Source organism: Chlorocebus sabaeus, chromosome 7, assembly GCF_047675955.1.
Source record: "Chlorocebus sabaeus isolate Y175 chromosome 7, mChlSab1.0.hap1, whole genome shotgun sequence".
Lineage (NCBI taxonomy): Eukaryota > Metazoa > Chordata > Mammalia > Primates > Cercopithecidae > Chlorocebus > Chlorocebus sabaeus.
Genome location: NC_132910.1, coordinates 106526409 through 106549669, shown reverse-complemented (window position 1 = coordinate 106549669; position 23261 = coordinate 106526409). Strand labels below are relative to the sequence as shown.

Below are 23261 nucleotides of genomic sequence, written 5' to 3'. Positions count from 1 at the left end.
AAAGAAGGCACAAATCTTCAGAAATTCCCCACTCAGAGTGAATGCTGATACCCTTATTATGGCTCCAGATTTCTTCTTGACCTGTCTTTCTCCTAGTCTCTGACTTTATCTTCTTATTCTCCATATTTCTCATTTAGTTCCAATGTCACTGCCTTCCATTATCCCTTAAGCATATCAAACCTGCTCCCACTTGCTATTCCTTTCTCCTGGAGCAATCTCTCTGCAGATAACCACTTGGTTGTCCCTCCTTTCCTTCAGTCCCTGCTAAAACCTCACCTTATTAGAAAAGCCGATTGCTACTACCCTCTAAGAAACAGCAATCGCCCCTTACCCACTGCCCTTCTTTTTCCCCTTAACCTACTTTATTTTTCTTTCATATTATTATACTAACTGAGAGACTACAAATTTACTCATTTGTTTACTGTCTTTCTTTCCCCTAATCATATGTAAGCTCTCTGAGTTTGTCTAGTTTATTCACTCCTATATTACCTGTGCCTGGTAATAATGAACCAGGTGTCAGTGTCACCCATGAGCTTTTTCTCAGCAATGAGCACATAAGAAATGCTCATCATGATGGCTATCACAGGTGCTCAATAAATATGCTAATCAGAAGAAGTTCTACCCCCACCCCTACCTGATGTTAGGGGCCTACCATATCTGCTTTTGCAGCCCCTTGTACATACTGCATCCCTTCGTCATGTCATATGGAAATCCGACATTGGTCTATTCTGCCCTCTTCTCCTTCTCCATATGTGAACTTTCCTCACAGGGATTGTACCCTCTAGCTCTGTAGCCATTGCCCACCCATGCTGGCAAATGCTGGATAACCAGTATATATATGCTGAAACAATTGGTAAATGAACACAGAGAGAAACAGAAAAATGGCCAAAACCCCCAGAAAGACAGAAGAGACAAAATGAAATTAAATAAAGCCATAGTATAATCAAGTCCTGGAATAAATAAGGTTGACTATTCTTTTGAAGCCATTGGCACTCATAGGGTAGGCCTATGATTATACATTGTATATATCTGAAACCCTTCTGTATTTATTTTCAGTTGTCTCCAACTAATCTCAAGCAAAATCAGAAGTGAAGAAAAAGTAGAGATGAGGACTGGCATAGAAGGTAATTTACTATCTAGCTATGGCTCTAGTTAGATTCATCAGGGTGCTCTGTGGCTGTTGTCCTTATACCTTACAGTGAGGAGCATAGTTTCAAAATGCTTGTTAGGATATTTAAAAACTATACCCTATATCCTTGATAGAAATAACCAAAAGTAGAAGAGGGCTACTTCTGTTAGCAATTACAGCAGTTTGCAAGGAAGAAAGACTTCCTTCTCACAATTCTAAGAGAGGAGACAGTCTCAAGATAGAAAATCTCTACAAATAAATACAGTAAACTCCACAAGAGGCCATCAAACTTAACCTAACTGAAGCCAATTATTTTTTCTGTAATTATACATGGGCCTTTTTTTCCCCAAGGGAATCATGGCTCTGTTTGGAATTTCCTGTTAGGAATTTTTTAAAGTAAGGTTTTACTTCTAGCATCTAGAACAAAACAAGACAAGAGCTTATGTATTATCATGAATAATATTTGTTTCTTCCTCAATAATTTATTTATTTCCTGTTGGGTTCAGCTCTGAAATGTCATAATGTTATGTGGCAAGTTAAGAAGATGTTTCAAGCCATACAAATGAGAAGTATGCTTTATTCCTAGTGCCAATGTCTAAAAGAAAGCAAAGTAATTTAAATCAGTAAAAACTTTTAATTCTAAGGAAGTAGACAGAACTTGAAATCTCTTCATTAGCTCTCTTACTAATAGTAGTTACATTTTAACAAAAATTGGTATCAGGGATGGTCACTGCTATATCTCCAGTGCCTACAATGATGCCTGGCTCATCCTGTATGCCTGATGAATATCATGTATTATCTAACATAATCTTTATAACAGTCCTGTTCATGAAGATTATGGGACATAATGTGTGTTATTCATACGTATAGACTCTGTGAGTGAGCATTATTTTCTCTTAGAAGTGATGATAAAGGTTTTTTTTTAACTTAGTTTACAAAGCGAGTAGGCAGAGAACAAGATTTGAAGACAAGTCTTTGTTTTTCAAATGTCTCCGCCCTTGGCCAAACTGCAAAAATGCCTTAAGTAGGTGATTTTGATTTCTGTTAACTGTCTATGAAAAGTATCATGTTAACTCTGTACTGAAGTAATCTATTTAAAGGCAATTTTTATAATCCTCATGTGTCTTTACTCTTACAGATACAAAGGATAATGTTTCCTTGTATAAGCCATACTTCGAATTATCTCACACTTAATAATTCAACTCGGTTTTCACAGTGAAGCGGCAGGTTCACTGACTATTAAACTTCTCCTATTCACAGGTCCTACACCCCATCCTCCATTCTTTGAGCACCTTATCCTCCCTCCATTCTCTGCTCATTCTTTGAGAAGAGAATGTGGCAGTCCTCTCACAGAACAGTTACCTCTGTTTCTGGGCAGATCCGGAGCTATTTCTGGTTGGAAAACACCCACATAATGAATGCACCATACCTGTTCCCAGGACTGGGCTTGCAAGACCGTGCAGAGGTGGCCTTTCAGTTGCATTATAATTCAGGTCCTAGGCACAGTGCTTGTACCCCAGTGAGTTTGCTGGTGAAATGATCATTGCCCTGTTCCACCCCTACCTTGTAGACATCCAGCTCTCCACACTGCTGGTCGAAGCGAGTGTAGAGTGCGTTGAGCATGGTGATGACCTGCAGCGGTGAGCACTGGGAGCAGATGGCAGTGAACCCAACGATGTCTGAAAAGAGCATGGTGACATTACTGAACTTCTTGGCTTGCACAACTTGCCCTTGCCACAGCTGCTGAGCAACCTCACAGGGAAATATGGAGCACAGAAGATCTACTGTCTTTTTCTTCTCCTCCTCCAGGGCTTGGTGGGCTTGCTCAAGAGTGGCCTTCAGCTTCCCTAGCCTCTTCTTCAGGCCATCTTGAGCTCGGGCTTGCTCCCCTATCAAGACCACATCCCTCAGTGCATTGTGAATTGGGATGTCTGAGAGGTAGAGCCCTCGTCCTGTAAAATCTTCTAATCTGTCCACACAGGGTGACCCCAAAAACAAGATTGCACTGGATTCAACAATGTAGATCATTTGGCCTTTGAGGTCCATAACCTATGAAGGAAAGGAGAACCAACTGTGGTTTATTCAAGTTTCCAAAATCTTTCTGAGACAAAAGAAGGGGAAGTAGATACAGTAATAATCCCTTTGTGTTCAAACCTGCTGAAGAGGAACAGTTTGCTTTCTTATAGTTCCAATTTGCTGTGAGTTCTAAAATGCATGCAGACATTTGAAGAGTATATTGGAGTATACTCTACACAGAAATCAAGGTTTACAGTGAACAATGCAAAACGCTGTTGCTTCAACGCTTTCTCACTAAGCAGCGTGCTGAGGCTTTTGCCACGATATTCTTGTTAATAGTCTCACTTGGTTAATCTGAAATTCTAGTTTTTTGTATAATATGGTACTTATGAAAATGTATTCTTCCTTCCTTTCTTCCTTCTTCCCTCCCTCCCTTTTACTTTTTTCTTTGTTCTATTTTTTTTGTTGTTTCCTTCTCGTTTAGCATGTTTCTCTTCTCTTCCCCACTTCTCCCGTAGTACTTGCTCCATCAGGCAGGTATGGAAGTTAAAAAGCCTCCAAAGGTAAGATTGTTATCCGAATTTTTTTTTTCTGTCATGAGTAACTCCCCAGAACTACCTTTTGGAAGTCATTATTTTTCCAGAGACATCAGCATGAGGTATCTGAATCTTATAGGAGAGGCTACTTCCCCGTTTCAACTTTGCCTCCAGCACATAAAGCACCCTGCCCTCCACCACACAAATAAAAGAGCAAACCATACAGTAGAAAGGACTGTACCAAGGAGGATGTGAGAGACAGGGGGCTTCAAGTGATCATCCTGGACCACAAGAAGGTTTACTTGCATACATGTGGACAAAGATGTGCATGTGTATTCTTGCAGCAAAAAGCCAAAAGCAACCCAAATATCCTTCAATAGGATACTAGTTAAATACAGTAGAGCTTGGGAGACCAAGGTGAACGGATCACCTGAGGTCAGGAGTTCAAGACCAGCCTGACCAACATGGCAAAACTCCATCTGTACTAAAAAATACAAAAATTAGCTGGGTGTGGTGGCGCATGCCTGTAATCCCAGCTACTCCGGAGGCTGAGGCAGGGAGAATTGCTTGAACCCTGGAGTTGGAGGTGGCAGTGAGCTGAGAACACGCCACTGCACTCCAGCCTGGGCGACAGAGCAAGACTCTGTCTAAATAAATGAATAAATAAATAAAGTAGAACACAACCATATAATGGGATACCACTAAGACTCCAAGAAAGCCAAGTAGACCTACATCTAATGACATGGGAGGATGCACAAAATATATTGTTTCGTGATAAAAGAAGTTGTGAAATAGCATTTTTTTTGTTTTAAACAAAAATGTGTATAATTAGTTTTTCTTTTTTTTTGCTACAATAAACACCTTTCAATATTACTCATTTTTAAACATCTCAATATATTACTTTATGATAGAAAACAGTAGTAAAGCTATTTTCCTTTTGGGGAAAAAATAGTGCTTCTGCTAAAGTTATACATGTGTGAAATCTCTCTCTTAGCTTTGCTTGTATTATCAACGATGAGTTAGCAAACTTTCTTTCCTGAGACTAAATAATTACCAAAGTTCTCTACCATGAGATGACAGATTTTAACCTCCACATTTGGTAATAATTAATCAAATAAATTTTTTATGTCTATTAAATGTTGATTAAAAATCCATTTAGTTGCCTCCTACAAGAAACAAGTGACTTTTGTTTGTTGTAAAACAATACCTCTTATTATTCAACCTAAGTCAGCTAGATAATTGAAAACATATTTTTATATAAACATTTATCAAATTTCATTATAAAACATTCCATAAAGATATTAAAAGGCAGCCTGCATTCAATAAATATTTTCGGAGCAATGAATCGAGTAAGCAAACAAATGCAGAAAGAATTTTGTTTGAGTTTATTACAGCTTTGCAATTCTTTTACCATTGTTTTAAATATGTTTTATCAAAACATTCGAAGTGATGCATATATTTTTACGCTTTCGTTTCTTGCTCTTAAATATGAAATAGCTTTCATATTCAAGATAATATTACGTTTTCCTTACCCTTGAAGATTTCTTCACAGAGTTGTCCCATCTCCTCACCCGTACAACAAACTGCATATTCAACATGGTCATGATCCCGCTAAATGTCTGGTTGATTTTTGGAGTCAGAATTTCAAAGTATTCTTCAAAATTAGGCTTTCCTTGAAAGTCTCTCCTGTTCATCAGCCTTCTGATGCCATTGCCAAATTGCAGAATTGTCATATCTTTGTCAAACATGAAATGGAATGGAAATGTCTTGCAGAAGAGCGATGTGGGAATCACCAGCGAGGACTGGGGTTTGCTGGGGGACAGGGATGGCCTGGTGCTTTTCACGTGAACGGAGTACAACAAATAGGGCTGATTCACAAACTCGCTGCAATCGTTATGGAAGCAGGGAGGCATTAACGACACTTCCACTTCGGTTTCATATAATACGTGAGCAGCTGCCTTTATGATGCCAGGAAGAATCAGGGAGGTGGTTCTCTTAGGGAAGAAGTAGTAAACATGTAGAAAATCCTCCTCCTTATCCAGGCATAGAATGGAGGCGTCCTCAAGTCTGCCCCTTTTTCCTGCTTCATGGCAATGGCTGCTCTGTTTCAGAAGGGTACTGAAGCTGTTTAAAAAATCTTTAAGCGTGCCTCCAACCACCCCAAGGATGTTTTCATCTTCCTCGTAACATATTTTAAAAAGCTCTTCACCAAGAGATTCTTTGATAACTTCCACTGGAACTCCTGAAATCACATAATACATGTTCTGCCATATCAAATACGCCACCTTGGTAAAGCTGTGCCATTATTCCTATTTTCAACTTGTGCTGTTTGCTGATTAAAATGAAACCCCTATATCCAAATTATCTACCTAGGTTAGCTTCTAAAATTCTAGTAACTGAAGAAATATCCCAAATTAATTCATTAAAAAAGAATGACCACTTGAATATAATACACAACTTTTTATCTCTCTGAAACCTAACTATAAAAGATCAATTTGAATTCCAGTATTAAGTACATTTTGGCAAAATTCCTCCAATCTTTCTGTTAAAAACAAAAGCAATTCATCCTCATGAAGAGGGTCTTCCTCTCTGAGGGTTTCCAGCAGCGAAAGGGTCAGACACTGAAGTTAATTTAAAATCACTGGTCATGAAACTCAATTTTGTCTAGAAATGATTACAAAGCATTTTTTTTTTCTTGAGTAAAATAGCATTCTTGTTTTTTAGTGTTAGCAGAAAGAGTATCTGCTTGGAATACGTAATTTACTTTCTATAGCATTTTCATGAGTGCTATGAGGTTAGAAATAAGCCTCTGTATGTCTGTGTCTTTTTATAATGTTAGGCTTTTATTAACATTACTTTTTATCATAAAAGCCATGAGATATATGAAGTCTTCTCTTTCCAAAGATTTCCTGGCAATTAAGGAGGTAATTTTTTTTTTTTTTGAGACAGAGTCTTGCTGTGTTGCCCAGGGTGGAGTGCAGTGGTGCAATCTCAGCTCACTGCAACCTCCGACTCCCAGGTTTAGGTGATTCTCATGCCTCAGCTTCCAGAGTAGCTGAGACTACAGATGCACACGACCATGCCTGGCTAATTTTTGTATTTTTAGTAGAGATGGGTTTTTGCCGTGTTGGCCAGATTGGTCTCGAACTCCTGACCTCGGGTGATCTGCCCACCTCAGCCTCCTAAATTGTGGGGATTACAGGCGTCAACCACCACGCCTTGCCAAGTGGCAATTTTTTTGGGACTTTTTGTTTACTCATTTCTTAGAGCTACAGGCACACAGGCTCAAGTCACTCCACAAGTCAGTTAGTATTTTAAGTGATACATAATAGTATGCTTAATTAATATAGAAAATAGAAATGTTATAGGTTAAATATTTTGTAACAAAGTAACATTTAACATGGAAAGGAAAAAGAGATAGGAGAAAGAATTAACAAACGAGGGTGGGTATGGTGAAGAAGACAAAAGGAGTCTTGGTTTCAGTCAGGCCGTCTGTTGGGCTTATAAGAAAGATTCTGAGGTGGCAGAGCCTTTGGTGGCAGATGTCAAGTTTTTATCATGAGTGAATGTAAGAAGGTGTCAGTTAGGATGACCGTTTTGAGTTGTTGAAGGTTTAATTTTTTATAATTGGAGAGTCCTCTGGTGAGAACTGATAGTGAAAAAGTGTGTTTTTATCTGGTTGTATGCAGTTTTCATTATTTAAAATTTGTTTATTAAATAAAACATGTTATTTTTGTGGCAAAATGCCTTAGGAAATACAAAATGGAGTCCTTTTTAAAGATGGAGTTAGTTATGTCAAGGGTGCTCTGTACGATCTTCCCTTTCTATAATCTCCTTTAATCTTTACACTCTGAGTACCACATTTTTTCTTATCTGTAATGTGGGAAAAAGAATAGTGCCCTCTTCATAGCACTGTTGTGAAGTGTGGGGCTTATGTTCAGAATAGGAGGGGCTCGATATAAGTTAGTCATTATTATTATTATTATCAATATCATACTTTTAGAAAGATGCAACCTCATGGTTCATGTACTGAAACTTTGTAAAGGACAGCAAGACAAAGTCACACATCAAATTTTTCTCTCAAACTAATGATTAGTGTGAGAACACTGTTAACTTTTTTCCCATGACTGCTCCTAACCTTTAAAAGCATTCTTTATTTTACTTTGTTGAGTAGAATTTTTCATGCATAAATGAAGAACATTTAGTTAGATTCAAGATCAAAGCCTGTGAATGTCTGCGAGTCAGCTTCCCATCTAGCCTTATCTACTCTTCAGCAAGTAAACATAAGCAGAGAAAATGTTTTAGGTCAAACAAAAACATATAGTATCAAAAATTGGTACTCTTTACATTAACAGAATACATAATATTGAACACTTCATACAGGGAGTCACCAACAAATAAATATGAATATTTCTAGAGAAAATGTGAGTTCTACAGGTATACGGCATACTTTCTAATTACATAAACAATTCTATTACCTGCTGCAACTGCTTGCTCTGCAATTATTTTTTCAAAGTCTTCTCTTTCCAAAGATTTCCTGGAAATATTTCAACATTTTAAGTTATAAACTCATAAATACATGCTAAAAGTTCAGAGTATAATATACAGAAATAATGATTAGAAAATAGTTTAAATTAGGCCGGGCACGGTGGCTCATGCCTGTAATCCCAGCACTTTGGGAGGCCGAGTTGGGTGGATCACAAGGTCAGAAGTTCAAGACCAGCCTGGCCAACATGGTGAAACCCCGTCTCGGCTAAAAATACAAAAATTAGCTGGGCATGGTGGCGTGTGCCTGTAATCCCAGTTACTCGGGAGGCTGAGGCAGGAGAATTGCTTGAACTGGGACCCAGGAGGGAGAGGTAGCAGTGAGCCGAGATCAGCCAGCCACTGCACTCCAGCCTAGGTAACACAGAGAGACTGTCTCCAAAAAAAAAAAAAAAAAGAAAGAAAGAAAATAGTTTAAATTCCCTTGTCTGTAGAAGCAAATCTTGACTACCAATTTTACAGAAAAGCAGCAACGACATGTACCATCCAGAACAATGTTGGAAAACCCCAAAATATACATGATAGAATGTTTTGTTATTCTTCATCATAAGGAATATTTATCTTTTAAGTGAACTTTACATACACTAATACAGTCTCAGACTTAGCTTTTTTTTTTTTTTTTTTTTTTTTTTACCTTTATATAGGTGCAAAAGCTGTAAGTATTCAGTGGAAACTGTACTTCAAAGTTTGAATTTTGATTTTCTCCTATGCTACAGGTATGGAGTACAATACTCTCGTGTGATGCTGGGCAGTGGCAGTGAATCCAGCTCTCATGTGGCCATGAAATTTTGAGGGTAAACAACCGGTACTCTACAGTGCACTGTGTTACCAGATGATTTTGCTCAACTGTATGCTACTTTAAGCTGCTGAGCATGTGTAAGGTAGGCAAGGCTAAGCTATTCAGTAGGTTAAGCATGTTAAATGCATTTTCGACTTAGGGCGTTTTCAAGTTATGATGGGTTTATCTGGATGTAACTCCACTGTAAGTCAAGAAGCCTCTATACTAAAGAGAACCTTCCCTGGCTAGCAACCTCAAATGTGAAGTGGCCAAGAAGAGGATGGTAATTCTGATAACCAAGAAAAACCTACATACAGATAGAATTCACTTTTAAGTAACATTATATATTTTCCTAAAGCAAATATATAGAATCTTTTGCTTCTTAGTTTAAGGCTCTACTTATCTCTCTGATATCATTATATTAAACTTTTATCCTTGATTTTGTGTAAAAAATTAGTAATGAAAGAAACCTATTCTTCATTCAATTATTGCACTTGTTGTACAGCATAGAAATTGAGACTATAATAGCATACTTTTTTATTGATAAGAGTTTTTTGCAGTTTTAACTGCACAACTTGTTGATTCATGTTTGCCTAATTGTTTGTGATGATTTCTGATAGTGATGAGTGATTATGATAAAATTTGTGAGCGAAGCTTAGTTAGTTCAAACAGCACATTGTGCAATTCAAACTACGATTCCTACCCTCACCTTCAAAAAATACAAGTGGGTATAAGTATTGCACATGCACCAGCAAACACTTGTGTGCCTCATACAAATACACACACACACACACACACACCAGAATGAGTTCATACATATAACGATGTAATCAAAAGAGCCCAGAAAAAGAAACTAAGCAAGAACTCTCTTGGCAACCAATCATGAGGGACGTGATGGCTGTACTAAAACTCATTCACTGAAAAAAAAAAAAAAAAAAAAAAAAGAGGAGGGGGTAGCTCTCGTACTTCATTCAAGGGCAGTTGATTGGTTGATACATTGGACTTATTGTTTGTCAATTCATAGAAGAGAATAAGCAGCACAAAAAAGAGTTAAGGGGTGTTTAGCAGCTGGCAAACTGACCGCAATAAAAACGGCAGTGACTTACCAACAAGAAAGTGAAGTAAAAAAGCATAAACAAGAGGATACCCCAAAACTAAAAAAAGCACAGAGGAGCCACTTAACATATCAGCAGGCAGGCTTATGAGCAAAAATCTTCTTTCAGCAACTGAATAGTTCTCATCAAGACACTTTAAAAGTATAATCAGATTTCTTTTTTTTTTTTTAAGGAAATCAGAGAAGTGGTAAACAAAAATTTCAAAATTTCAAAAAAAATTATTGTTTACTTAAGTTTTGAGATTATTTTAAGAGATATACTGCTGGAAACACATCACAACTGAGTATTGCAAGAAGCTGTAGGAACAATTCAGAACACAAAGCCCTGAGAATAGATTTTGAGTAAACTGGCTGCCAAGGACTTAAGCAGACAGACACAGTAGCACAGCGAGAGACTTGAGGCTATCTTATCAGCTCGACTGGGAATTAAGGTCAGAGGCATTCTGGAATGCTTTTCATATTACTCGTGTAAACAAAGCTTCTGTCAGACACATAGATTCACACTCTCTCCTTCTGGACCTGTCCATGACCCCTTCTTGGCTTGGTCCTGCTGCCTGCAGTCTGGGACCAGCTAGTCAGCAAGGAGAATCAGGCACATATGATCCACAGAGCAGATGATCACTCATGAGTAGGAGACAGATGAATGAATTGTTGAAACATTCCTGACAATAGTACTGTTTTGTAAAACTTCAATGTTCAGTTCTGCAAATTTGAACACCAGTATTTATTCGATTATTTATAAACTAAATCATCCTTGAAATTTCAGGGAATCAAAAACAGGGCCTATTACTTTTTGTTGTTGTTGTTTGTTTGTTTTTTTGAGACGGAGTCTCGCTCTATCGCCCAGGCTGGAGTGCAGTGGCGCAGTCTCGGCTCACTGCAACCTCTGTCTCCCGGGTTCTGGAGATTCTCCAGCCTCAGTGTCCCAAATAGCTGGGATTACAGGCATCTGCCACCATGCCTGGCTAATTTTTGTGTTTTTAGTAGAGATGGGGTTTTGCCATGTTGGCCAATCTGGTCTCAAACTCCCGACCGCAGGTGATCTGTCCACCTTGACCTCCCAAAGGGCCGGGATTACAGGTGTGAGCCACTGTGCCTGGCGCCTATTACATTTTCTGTCAGCAGTAAATGTGCTAAATTGTATTTGATTCACTAAATAAATCAGATTTTAAAAATGTAACTTTAGTGATGAGGTGCAGAAGCGCATGCCTGTAATCCTAGCAGTTTTGGAGGCCAACGCGGGTGAATGCTGGAGCTCATGAGTTTGAGACCAATCTGAGCAACATGGTGAAATCTCGTCTCTACAAAAAAAAAAAAAAACATTGGCTGGGCATGGTGGCACATGCCTGTAGTCCCAGCTACTTGAGAGGTTGATGTGGGAAAATGGCTTGAGCCAGGGAGGCAGAGGTTGTAGTGAGCCAAGATCGCACCACTGCACTCCAGCCTGGGTGACAGAGCAAGACCCTGTCTCAAAAAAACAAAAATAAAATTTAGAAAAGTAACTTTAGGCCCATGCCCGTAATCTCAGCTTTTTGGGAGGCTGAGGTAGAAGGATGGCTTGAGCCCAGGATTTCTGGGCAGCAGTGAGCTATGATCACACCACTGCATTCAGCCTGGATGACAGAGTGAGACCCCGTTTCTAAAAAAAAAAAAAAAAAAAAAAGTAACTTTATATTAAACCTCTTCAGAAACCCTTTAAAAGAATACTAGAAAAAAAGTATAAACAAAACTGATGTTCTGCAGTGCAACCAAACTAGTTAGGAGAATACAGAAACATTTCCCTAAGGATTAATAAACAGCAGCTGCTACCCCCAGAACCCTGAGTCTCCTTCCTCTTAAGCCCTTGATCCTTCTACCTCCTCCTGATGCAGATACTAAAGTGTTAACATGTTGTTGAGGTGTGTATTGGGGATGGGGTACCTGCTGGGACCCTGCTCAAAACTTTGGCAGCATCCTTCAAGCAAGAAGATTGTTTGGGATCCACGACTTACCTGTTGTTAAATATTTTAGAAGTTACCGATTAGTACGAAAGAATTAGCCTTGCAGGAGCTTGTTAAAGCAGCAGTATATAACCACATGCTTAAAATAATGGGCTCTGAAAAACCTGGGCTTGAACCCCAGCTCTGTCTTTTCCTTAACCAGCTATAAAATTCTAAACACTTCATATAAACCTCAGTTTAATCATTTATCAAATGTGAAAAATAGATGCACTTAATTTCAAATTAGTATCAGCAAAAGCGCTAAGTCCAGTTTCCGACATATCATAATGATTCAATAAAGGGTTGACATATTCAGTAAGTGCTGACCGTTAGCAGCAGTATTAGTCATTGAAACAAGAGGTTCACACAACTAAAGTGGTTTGACTTACCTGCTTTCTTTTATTTTGTGCTTTGCCAATGTTCTCTGAAGTGCAAGGTTCAGCCGTTCAAACTGAAAGTTCAAAAGAAATATTTTAAACATTCCCTTAAATAATAATTTGTTTGAAATTATATATTTACAAATGCATCCTGAAGATTTATTTTAGAGAAGCAAAAACATTATACAATTGCTTGAATGATAAATGTTGTGAATTTTCACTTTGGAAACGGGAACTGATTTTCTATGTGTTTTTCAAACTGGAGAAGCAGCAATGTGCTGAGACTAATCTGAGACTGGATATGTGTTGTGATCCACAGGTTTAGCTTTTGGTGGTGGTCTCACTGACAGCCACGGAATAGTTGAGCTGATTGTGAATCCAAACAGAAGATTTCAGTTTGGCAGTGTTAGGTCTTCTGCGATATAGGATTCCATAGGTATCACTTCCTCTGAGTCAGGAAATCCCTCTGGATGGGCAACCAATACTTCAGTCAGCATGGACCAAGCCAAGCAAATTTCTGTTCCCTTTACAAACTCCACACTCAGCTGCCCCAGTGACTCTCTGCCCTTAACTACACATTCATATCATCTTCTTGTCTAGCGAACTCTGGAGTTATCTCTGTCTCTTCTTTTTTTGATCTCTTAAATCTAATCTGTCACCAAAGTTAGTTGATCATTTATTTGAAATGAGCTTTGGGTTTACCTTGGCTTATACTGATTTCCTTTCTTTGAACCAATAATCCTCATCAAATACTTACGGTTTTATTTTCTTTTATTGATTTCTGAGAACTTCATGAGTTTTCCTATTTTGCAAGACATTTGTATGTAAGCTTTTATATTTAATAAATACATGTTGAGTAGCTATTAATTTCTCTTAACAGCTGATTGTCTCTAATAAATAACTGGAAAGCAGAGCGTTGATAAGCAGTGGTGTCCATTTTTATGCATTCCATGTAAAAATCATATGTTTATGTATGTACCTTCCTCTCTCTATATATGTGTATATGTATAGATATATATAAAACCATATATTATATATATAGAACCATTGATTCTTTCTATAGTTTCCCCAGAGGAAAGTGAAACATTTTTTGCTGTTCCAAGTTGAGAAATTCCTTTTTCCTTAAGAACTATTTATATCTCTTGTAGAGTTTCCACCAGTCAAGTGGGGTACTGGAGTAAACCAAAATAGAGCAAGGTTCTGTTTTAATGAAATGAGTTACGAAAAGGGCTTTTAGTTTTAAACATACACATACAAAGCTTAGAAAGAAAATTTTAAAATGTATTGAAAGAAAGCACAATTGTTGAAAAAAAATTAAAGAGAATTTAAATTTACAATGTGGAACAATTGTTCAGACTGTTCAGATACAGAGAGAAAGTATAACATCTGCCACAGGATGAAAGAAAAGCTGGTGGAAGACGCACCCAGAGGGCACATTCTGAGCAGGGCCTGGTGATCTATGTAAAGGCAAAGAGCAGTTGAGAAACATGTTCAAGAAAGAAACTATGGGCATATTTCCCAGACATCTTTCTCATCAAGGAAAAAGGAAGGTAACATTAAATTAGTGATGCTGTATGTGAAGTAAATCAGCCAGGGTGCTTGAAATGTTTAAATATCTCAAGAACCATCTACTTGGTAGAGTAGAAAGTTACTCCAGTAACAGAGTATTAATGTGGATACAAATCCATGAAAGCATGAGTGGCTATGAATTCTTTCTTCCTGCAAAATGTATTCATATGAAAAAAGAAGTCTTTAATAAAATAAGGGTTGCTGCCTTTGTGCTTGAGCTCTCAGTTTTCCTTCATAGCATTTGCTCTCCATCTTTGTAAATTTTTCATAATCTGTCTCTTCCATTACAATAGAAGCTCCAAAAGGGCAGACAGTGTCTGTTTTGCTTACCCTTCTATGTCCAAAACCTACAATAGTACCTATCCATAGGAGATGCTCAATACATATTTATTTATTGAATGAATGAATGAATGATGTCCACCTGCCAGCTACTCAAAGTCTTGAAGGCTTAATCTGTAAAATTTTATCTGTGAAGTGATAAAGCCAAATATAGAGTGTTACTCTCTTAGCTAGTTTACGAACAAATTTAGGTTGTTTGCAATTTAAACTATTTCAATTATATTTGTGTGTGTGTGTGTGTATATATATGTGTGTGTATATATATATATATTGCTTCTTGGACCAGGAACTTTTTTTTTGGATATAGAGTTTTGCTCTGTCATCCAGGCTGGAGTGCAGTAGTGATCACAGTTCACTACAGCCAAGGACTCCTGAGCTCCAGTGATCCTCTTGCCTCAGCCTCCCAAGTAGCTGGGACTACAGGTATGAGCCACCATGCTCACCCTGACCAGGAACATTTTATGGGCCAGGGAGAAAGAAAACCCAACCAATTCTGCCACTGAAGAATGCTTTCTTCTTCCTCTTCAATGCTACTGGAGATACTCTACTCCTCTTTATGTCTCTGATTAAGCCAAGGGGGATACTCTTTTACCCTTTTAGTCAAAATCCTTATTTGTCTTTCATTTCCTTCCTACTGCCACTAGAAATGTCTTTTTCTGGTCTTTTCCTCCTAACGTATACACTATCATCGTAACAGGGGAGGAGAAATGGTCCCCTTCCAATTGCTAGGGTTGGTGGAGCAAATGTATTTTTGGCTTCCCATTTTGAATCAAAACTTATTTTCCTAAAGAGAAAAGGAATAAAGTCTGTGCAAAGCATTACTAGCATACTTGACTGAAATTATGAGTGAATAGGCTTTTATGGAAATCTACATTCATCTTATACCATTACTCCTCTGGAAAAGTTTTGTAAATTCAAAGCAAAACTCGTAAGAGACAGAACTCACATGTTTTCCAGGCAGAATATTTATTGGTAGAGGCTGCTGTTGCATCGAGTTTCCTACCTTGGTGCTGTACTTCCTGTGATATATCCTGACCCTGAGATGATATGAGTCCACAATAAAATTATAAGCAGGATTCAACCAAAAGTGAGATCTGTCAAACACAGCCAGCCTCAGGGCCTCATGACATAAAATCAACCATGTCAGGACTGCTCCAAACCCCAACAATTCTATATATTAATTTTTGGTTTCAGATTTTCGAACTAAATCCAATATTTCCTTCCAAATTAATTCCTTACAGTTCAATATATGTAAATATTGTGTAGCAGTCTTTTGTAGATCTTTTAGTTGCCTATCACTAAAATGCCCTACTATTTGGGAAAGCCTTCATTTTGAATTTGGAGGAACAAGTTATCTTATTTGTACAATCACCAGAACCTGAAGTATTGTAGATTGTGGACCTTCTGATTTACAGAGGGGACACTTGTCCCCCAATGCAAATAGTTTGTAGTGCTCTCAAGTTTGCTTCTCTGGACTAAACAATTATCTTTTGGCTTCATAAAGAATAGATCTGATTAAAGTGTTAAAACAAGTGCTTTTGCCACAAATATACCATATATGAATACTTCAGGAATAACTGCTATTTGATGCAACACTGCTGTCAATGATGTGAATTTTAATAAAATCTCATTGGTGTGGTTTATGAATAAGTCACTATTTTCATTGGCTTTTAAATTTTTCTACAGTTTTTAATGTTTTTCTAGACCAAGGATATTTTAATTCATAAGATAAGTTGTAACAGTGTTTCTTTTTTTCTTCTTTCAACCTAATATTCTAGAACACATCTACAGACCTCATGATTCTCTTCAAATGCTCCTACTTTTGCTAGGTACTTGATTTGGGATCTTATCATTTATGTAAGCATATCCAATTCAATTGATTCAGTTCAGTAAGTGGTTTCTGATTTGCTGTGACTGTGGCTCCATTAAAAGCTCCTTCAAGACAGTATGCCTGAAGGAGCTTACAGAATTATTGGGAAACAATACCCAAGAAAAAAGAACAAACAATATTATGTTATATTATATTAGGAAGAGCAATGGATCATGAATGAAATGCAGAGAGTTTTCCATTTCTCCAGTTATCTTTTGCTTTAAGCAAGAGATCTAAATTTATGTGCTTCCATTTCTTAAAATAGAAATGATAAGTTTGTATTAGATGATCAAGAAGACTTTTTAAAGCTCTAGTATTGCATTACTTGGGAACGACCTCTCACATGTCACATTTGCTAAGGATAATACATTTTTATACTTGCCCGTTCACTAATAAAAATATAACCAGGAAGCTGATTCTGATTATCTAAAACAAAAATTGTTATGTCAAATGCTATTTTAAGTATCTTCTTTTGGATTATTAATATAACTGAAACTAAATAGTAGTCCAAGCATTAAATCTATAAACTTAACAGATAATCAGTAGAAAAAAAACCATAACAAGAATTTATCAAAGATAAGTAGATGTTTAAAGTCATCTAGATTGAGTACTATACAGCTCAAATGTATTCAACACTGGAACATTTACTGCCATAAGGATAATGTCTCAGTTGGAGAGGAGTTTTAGTCACTAATGCCAAACATACCTCTTCCATTTCCTATGCTACAGTCAAATCTTAATGCTTTATTCTTATAAACTAATGAACAAACAACATAGACTACTAAATTTTAAATATATATATATGCTTATATATATATACAATTTAATTTGGTATTGCATCCTAGTCTTTCAGTACATTTTCCTAGGGAAAAGAGAAGGGAAGTTTACAGCAGCCTGTATGGCTCTTCAGGATCAGGAGAAGGCACACCACCCAGAAACTTCTCCCTCAGCAGGAAAAGAGAGGAATGGAACATGCACATCCATGGAAAATGTTTGAGAGGCTCTCAAAATCTCTAGCTGAGCCAACTGGTGAATGTCTTTTCCTGTCAAAACCAGTCTGAAAAGAAGCAAAGAGGTGACTGCATACTCAAGTGTGCAGGCACCAATGCAAAGCTACAAGGAACAGGAAAAAATGGGGAAATATGACACAACCAAATAAATAAATAAATAAATCTACAGTAACCGGCCCTAAATAAATGAAGAACAATGAATTACCTGACACAAAATTCAACATAATGAAATTTAGTGAGTTCTAAGAAAACACAGACCGACAACTAAATAAAATAAGAAAACTACACGTGAGCAAAATGTAAATATCAACAAAGAGATAACCACAAATATAGAACCAAGCAAAAATTCTGGAATGAAAGAATAACTAACTGTAAAAAACTCAATGGAAACCATCAACATCAGACTTAAGCAGAAGAATCAGCAAATTCAAGAGAGGTCATCTGAAGTTATTCAGTTAGAAGGGCGAAAATAAAAATGAATGAAAAAGACTGAAGGAAGCCTGTGGAACTTTTGGGGGCACCATCAAGTGAATCAGAATGTTTTTCAAAAAAGAGTCCAATATGTGTATGACTTCTACTGTAGAAATTCAAAATTTACTAAACAAAATAATAAAGCCAACATAGTAAGGACAGGATTCAGGGAAAACATAGAAGCTATCTAGCTTCCTCATCATCACCATCTGTTCATGTCTATTCATTTCACTCTGTCCTTGGAAATGAGAGCACCAATTGTTTCCCAGAGTGTGCCACAAACCAACTCCCTGAGGAGGACTGTATCCCTTTTCCTAGCCAATGCTGGCTGTCTAGCAACTAGAGTGGGGTAAGAATAATTAAACATTTTCATTTCAAAGGTTATCTGCCAAAGTACTATTGTGTTAATATCATATCTGAAATAAACTCCCTCAACTTTCTGCTAAGTCCAATTTATCCATCCTTCAAACTTCAATTTCTTCTTTCTTAGTCATTCCAGCCTGGATTGTTTACAGCAGTAATTAATTGCTCTACCTTTTGAAAGCTGTCTAATTTTGGTCAAGTCACTGAACTTCCCTAGCACTTCCTGGGAGTAAAACAAGATTATCTGTGAAATTCCTTTCAGTTCTGAAAATTAGCCAGTCTGTGTTTCTTTGGTGCTTTGCACACAATAGAGGGTTGGTATTGAGTCAATTAAAAATTATCAATGTATTATGTTAGCCAGTGTCTGATTGAGTCCATGTCCAGCCAAATTCATAGGTTAAGCAAATCTATGTAAAACTATGAAGACTGACAGAGGGAGGAAGACATCATGAAGACCTTCAACTGCTCTTCTATTTATCCTACAGAGGGAGAGGAGCTTTCTACATGTCCCCTCTATTCCTAAGATATTTGACCTGTTTAGGTCTGTGTCCTGTTCCCAGAAGTTTCCTTAAAGGTGTATTGACAGAAGGTGCTCTAGATCTCAACATGACACTATGCTATGCAGCTTGCAGGGCTATATGAAGAGGTGTCAGAGCTAATAACACACAGGTAAGGCAATCACAGGCTCATGACTCTGACCCAAGGGAGAAGGTCAAGACTGGTTGAGCAGAAACTTCAGAATCAGAGCAAACAGTCAAGGGAGATTTTCACAACTCTGAAAATTGGCAGGGGACGTATGATGCTCTTTAAAACTAGGAGAGAAAACCCCAGCAGAAAATACGCTATTCTTTGAAGAATTTAATTTTAAGATAATAGCTAACAACTACTGACTGCTTATGGTATGGCAAGAGCTATGGATGGTTTCACTTAAAACTCATTAAAACTCTAGAAGATGAGTACTATTACTATTTCCACTTTACGGACAAGGATGCTGAGGTAAAGAGGCATTAAGCCTGTTGCCCAAAATCATAAAGTTTGTCAGAGTGCAATGTTCTTTTGAAAAGAATTCAAGATCATAAACATTTTAAGATAAAACACAACTTAAGAACATAATTGCTTTAAAAGAATATTTTTATGTGTTTCAAGAAAATATTCTACATTTATTGTAGCCTTGAAAGTGAGAAAGGAAGTGTTTAAATTTTCCTTAGAAAAACATTCTACAATTTCAAAATCTAAAGAGCAAGCACTCACCTCTGGGAAAATCAGTTTGCAAATACTCTCTGCCAAAGTGTGAAGATAGACTCGGCTCCGACTCGTTTTTCTTTGAGGAAGACTTTTTTGTATGTTCTTCTCAGGAATGTCTTGACAGATGGGCACAGTTGCTTTGCAGCTCTCTGAGCTTCCTGCTGCCTCCTCTGCAGACTCATTAGGAACTTGACCTGGTGCCAGTAGGGAGAAAGGACACTCTCCTGTGATCTTGAGATCCTTGAGCTTCGTGCAGAACATGGTGTTGGTGTCTCTTACCCTGCTGTGATCTCCTCCTGATGAGCTGTAGTTCTTATATGAGACTGACAAACAGAAGCCACTATCAATTCAAGGACACTGGTAACTGGGATGTCTACGGGCAGCAAAAGGTCAGAACAGAAAGAGGAGTGACTTTATGCACTGACGAAAACAGAAAAAGACAGGTGAGAAAAAGCAACAGTCACATCATTTCAAGTTAAAAAAAAATTCTGCTGGAAATGCCAGTTATAAAATGAGCAGGACATTTGGCAAAGAACTTTACTTAATGTGTGTGAATTTCACTATATTAGCAAAATACTTGCTCTTACTCTTTTAACTGTTAAAATAAAATATATTTTTCCAAAATGTTCTTAGCATCAACTACTGATTTCCATTTTTTATACTCATCTGGACTCATCTGATCCAGTTTGATTTCACAAGAGTGGAACACCACGGTTTTATGACAAAAACCACATCTAAGTCTATGTTTTATTAATGATTGTACTACTACATTCTCATTATGCTCTCCTTTCTGAGAAGTCAGAACAGTAAAAACCAATGGCTTCCAAAAATACCTAAGGGAAAATAATGTGCATAATGATCCCCAAGTATATGTTTTCAGATTTGAAACACCAACTTAGAAAAAAAAAGTTCAATGAAAAAAAAAGTTCAATGAAGATGATTACGGCGAAAGAAAATTTTTATCACTTTAAATAGTAAAGCAATTTAAAAATATTATCAAAATGAAAAAACATCAGAACTCCTGATCCCCAAGAACACACCATGGGATTTGCAGGGGTCTCTGGATCCAAATCTAGTCAGCACTGCAGTGAGTCAAAGACTACCCCACTTCCCACTGAAATCATAAGCATCGTCATTCCAGCATATTTTCCCCTGTACTTTTGTTTTTGTTGATGTTGTGGTTGTAAATTATCTCACCATTCACAACCCATTTATCATTAGCTATTTGTTACTGGAACTGTCAAGGTGTGAATTCAGTTCATCAACAGTACTAATTATCTTGATTAACTGGGTCTACCAGCTATTTCCTACTCTTGGGGAAGAAAAACAAAGAGTGGAAAGGAACCCATATTTGGTAATCCCCACATGTACTAAGTACTGTGTGCCTCACACAGTGCTGGGAACTCTATATTTATAATTAATCCTCACAGCAACCATGTAACACAGGTATTATAATCCCCAGTGGGTGAGAAGCTCAAAATTTCAGGTACTTTTCTCTCATTTGAAATGCTAGAGAATGACGGAACTAGGATTCAAATGCAGATTCAGCTGACTCCGGAGCCTGTGTTTTCTATAACTCCAAACTAATATTACTAAGTTAGAGCAGTTTCTATCATAATCAGGCTTAGTTTATCAACTAAGAATAGATTTTTATCTTGAAAATATGGTTTACAAATTTATATTAAAATTCACTGAGGAACATAATTCTTCTGCTCATTGGCTGGTGGTATCTGAAATATCCAAGATACAGCCTTATATTTGAATCTTTAGAGTTGGAGTTCAATTTTTTTTTTTTTTAATTTTCTATGCTCCTCAATGCCCTTAGTATGTTTCCAGTATGTATAAGCAACAGCCTGTAAATTGTCACATGTAAGTCATCTAATAAGTTTAGAACAATGAACAACTCATTTTCTGAACTGGGACAAACAAGGAAGCTAAATTCAGTATCTGATCCCCATGGGATGTCATGGGACATTAGGTATAGAGGAAGATTATGGATGCTGGCAGGCCAGAAGAAGCTGCCAGGGCTCTGTTACCTAAAGTTATGACCAAACTCTATGCTCATATATAATTTATGAATCTTCAAGAGGGGACAAAAGAAAATCCTATGCATTTATGAGTAGAAAATGTATTCTGCCAGAATAGAATGGAAGTGGTCTATCTCAGTAGACTACTGAAGTGGTCCAAAGGCAATATGGCTATAGGGGGAATGATTACTTAGATTCTACAAAACCTAAAAATCTAATAATTTTACCCACATTTGTTTTGGGACTTAATGTAATAAATATTTGTTTCTTAGTCTTTACTACATCTCAACATAATTCTATTATTGTTTAATAACTTCTCTTCTGATTTAAGCTTCAAATCAGTGATCAGCTTTAATCTTCAAAAGTGCTTTAACCTTTTCTGTAAAGGTCCTGAGAATAGATACTGTCAGTTTTGCAGGTTACATGGTCTTTATTGCAACTATTCAACCCTACCATTGCAGTGTGAAGTCAGCCAGAGATGATATACAAATGAATGGGCACAGATGTGTTTCAATACAACCTTGTTTGTAAAAGCAGACTGTGAACATAGCCAGTAGTTTGCTGACCCCTGGTTGTAGAAAGCTGAGTATATTAACTTAAGCATTTTATTTAAAATATAATTTTGACTATAGGAGCAAAGTTATTTCCTCATCTCTAGTCACTCCTCTCCAAAAATAACAGCCTATGCAGGTCCAGTTTTGATTGGGGTGGGGGAACTTGAAGAATTTTTTTCATTATTATTTGTAGAGAAAAAGTCTCACTATGTTGCCCAGGCTGGTCTCTTAACTCCTGGGCTCAAGCAATCCTCCTGCCCTGGCTTCACAAAGTGCTGGAATTACGGGCATGAGCCACTATGCCTGACTGGGATCCAGTTTTTAAACAACCTCAAAGTAATCAAGGAGAGTGTAATAGATAATACTAAACATCTATTTATACAAATAACAGTAGCATTATTTTATATTAATTTTCAGGGAAAAGAGCTGTATTATGTGAATGTCACTATTTCAGTTATATCAATATCTAACTACAATAACTAGCAGAAAAGGGTACACAAAAACAAAAGGAAGACAATAAGAAATGGAAGAGTATAGGTTAGGTATGAGGATGGCATAGAATTATTACTAAAATAAGTTATTTTGGTATACATTAGAATTTTAGTATTGGACTTAGAAGTTTGCCATAATATAGTTTATAATAGATCTTTCCATTAAACTTCACTCTCTCATTCACACTGGATTTCAATGTTGGTACTCAAGCCCAATATTTTAATTCTTATCTTCCTACTGAATCCAGCTGCAGCAGAATACATTTGACCAGTCAACTTTCCTGGAAATAATTTCTTTTCCTGTACTGCACAGTACTATAATTTCCAGGAAATGTGCCGAACAGTGTTTTTTATTAAAGCAAAAACAGCCAACAGGAAACAAGTTGTGCTTACTTTAAGATAGTTAAGTATTTAGTCTCGTTAAATTACATATGTATAAACAAACTAATTAGCATTCTTCATCTGCTCAGCTAATGAAATTACACTATGAAGCAGATGCACACAGTGTTGATACCTTGGAAACCTGTTTGTCTTGCTTTTGCCTGCCAGGAATACAGAATATTTCTGGCAGACAAAAGATTGTTCCTCAACTAAACTAGTGATGATTTTTATGGGTAACATTAGCAGTAACTTCAGAAATGGTTTGGACAGTTGAATTCAGTATCCAGTTGGTTGTAGAAATGGTAACAACATGGTAAGGGAAAAAAAAATAAATTAAAATAATACATTTGGCAACAGGCCTTGGCAAGAAGTGGAATAATATGTTCTCAGAAACTTGAAGAGGCACTTCTCATTCCGAAAGTTGATAATTAAACAGCCTCCGAATAAACTGAATGCTCTCTCTCTTT

The 23261-nt window shown here is 37.1% G+C and overlaps 1 protein-coding gene across 8 annotated transcripts in view; it reads right to left on the bottom strand.

The window, feature by feature from the left end:
* Positions 1–23261, bottom strand: part of GUCY1A1 (guanylate cyclase 1 soluble subunit alpha 1) — a 68701-nt gene that overhangs the window by 17563 nt on the left and 27877 nt on the right. For 5 of the 8 annotated variants that reach the window (XM_008000075.3, XM_008000074.3, XM_008000073.3 and 2 more), the window contains 5 exons: positions 19348–19714; positions 12487–12548; positions 8160–8218; positions 5214–5923; positions 2693–3178 (listed from right to left, as the gene is read on the bottom strand). In XM_008000075.3, the coding sequence (XP_007998266.3) occupies positions 2693–3178; positions 5214–5923; positions 8160–8218; positions 12487–12548; positions 19348–19602 (1572 nt within the window). In that variant the 5' untranslated portion in view covers positions 19603–19714. The remainder of the gene's footprint in view (positions 1–2692; positions 3179–5213; positions 5924–8159; positions 8219–12486; positions 12549–19347; positions 19715–23261) is intronic. The other 3 variants (XM_037993163.2, XM_008000080.3, XM_008000079.3) reach the window with 1 other exon arrangement.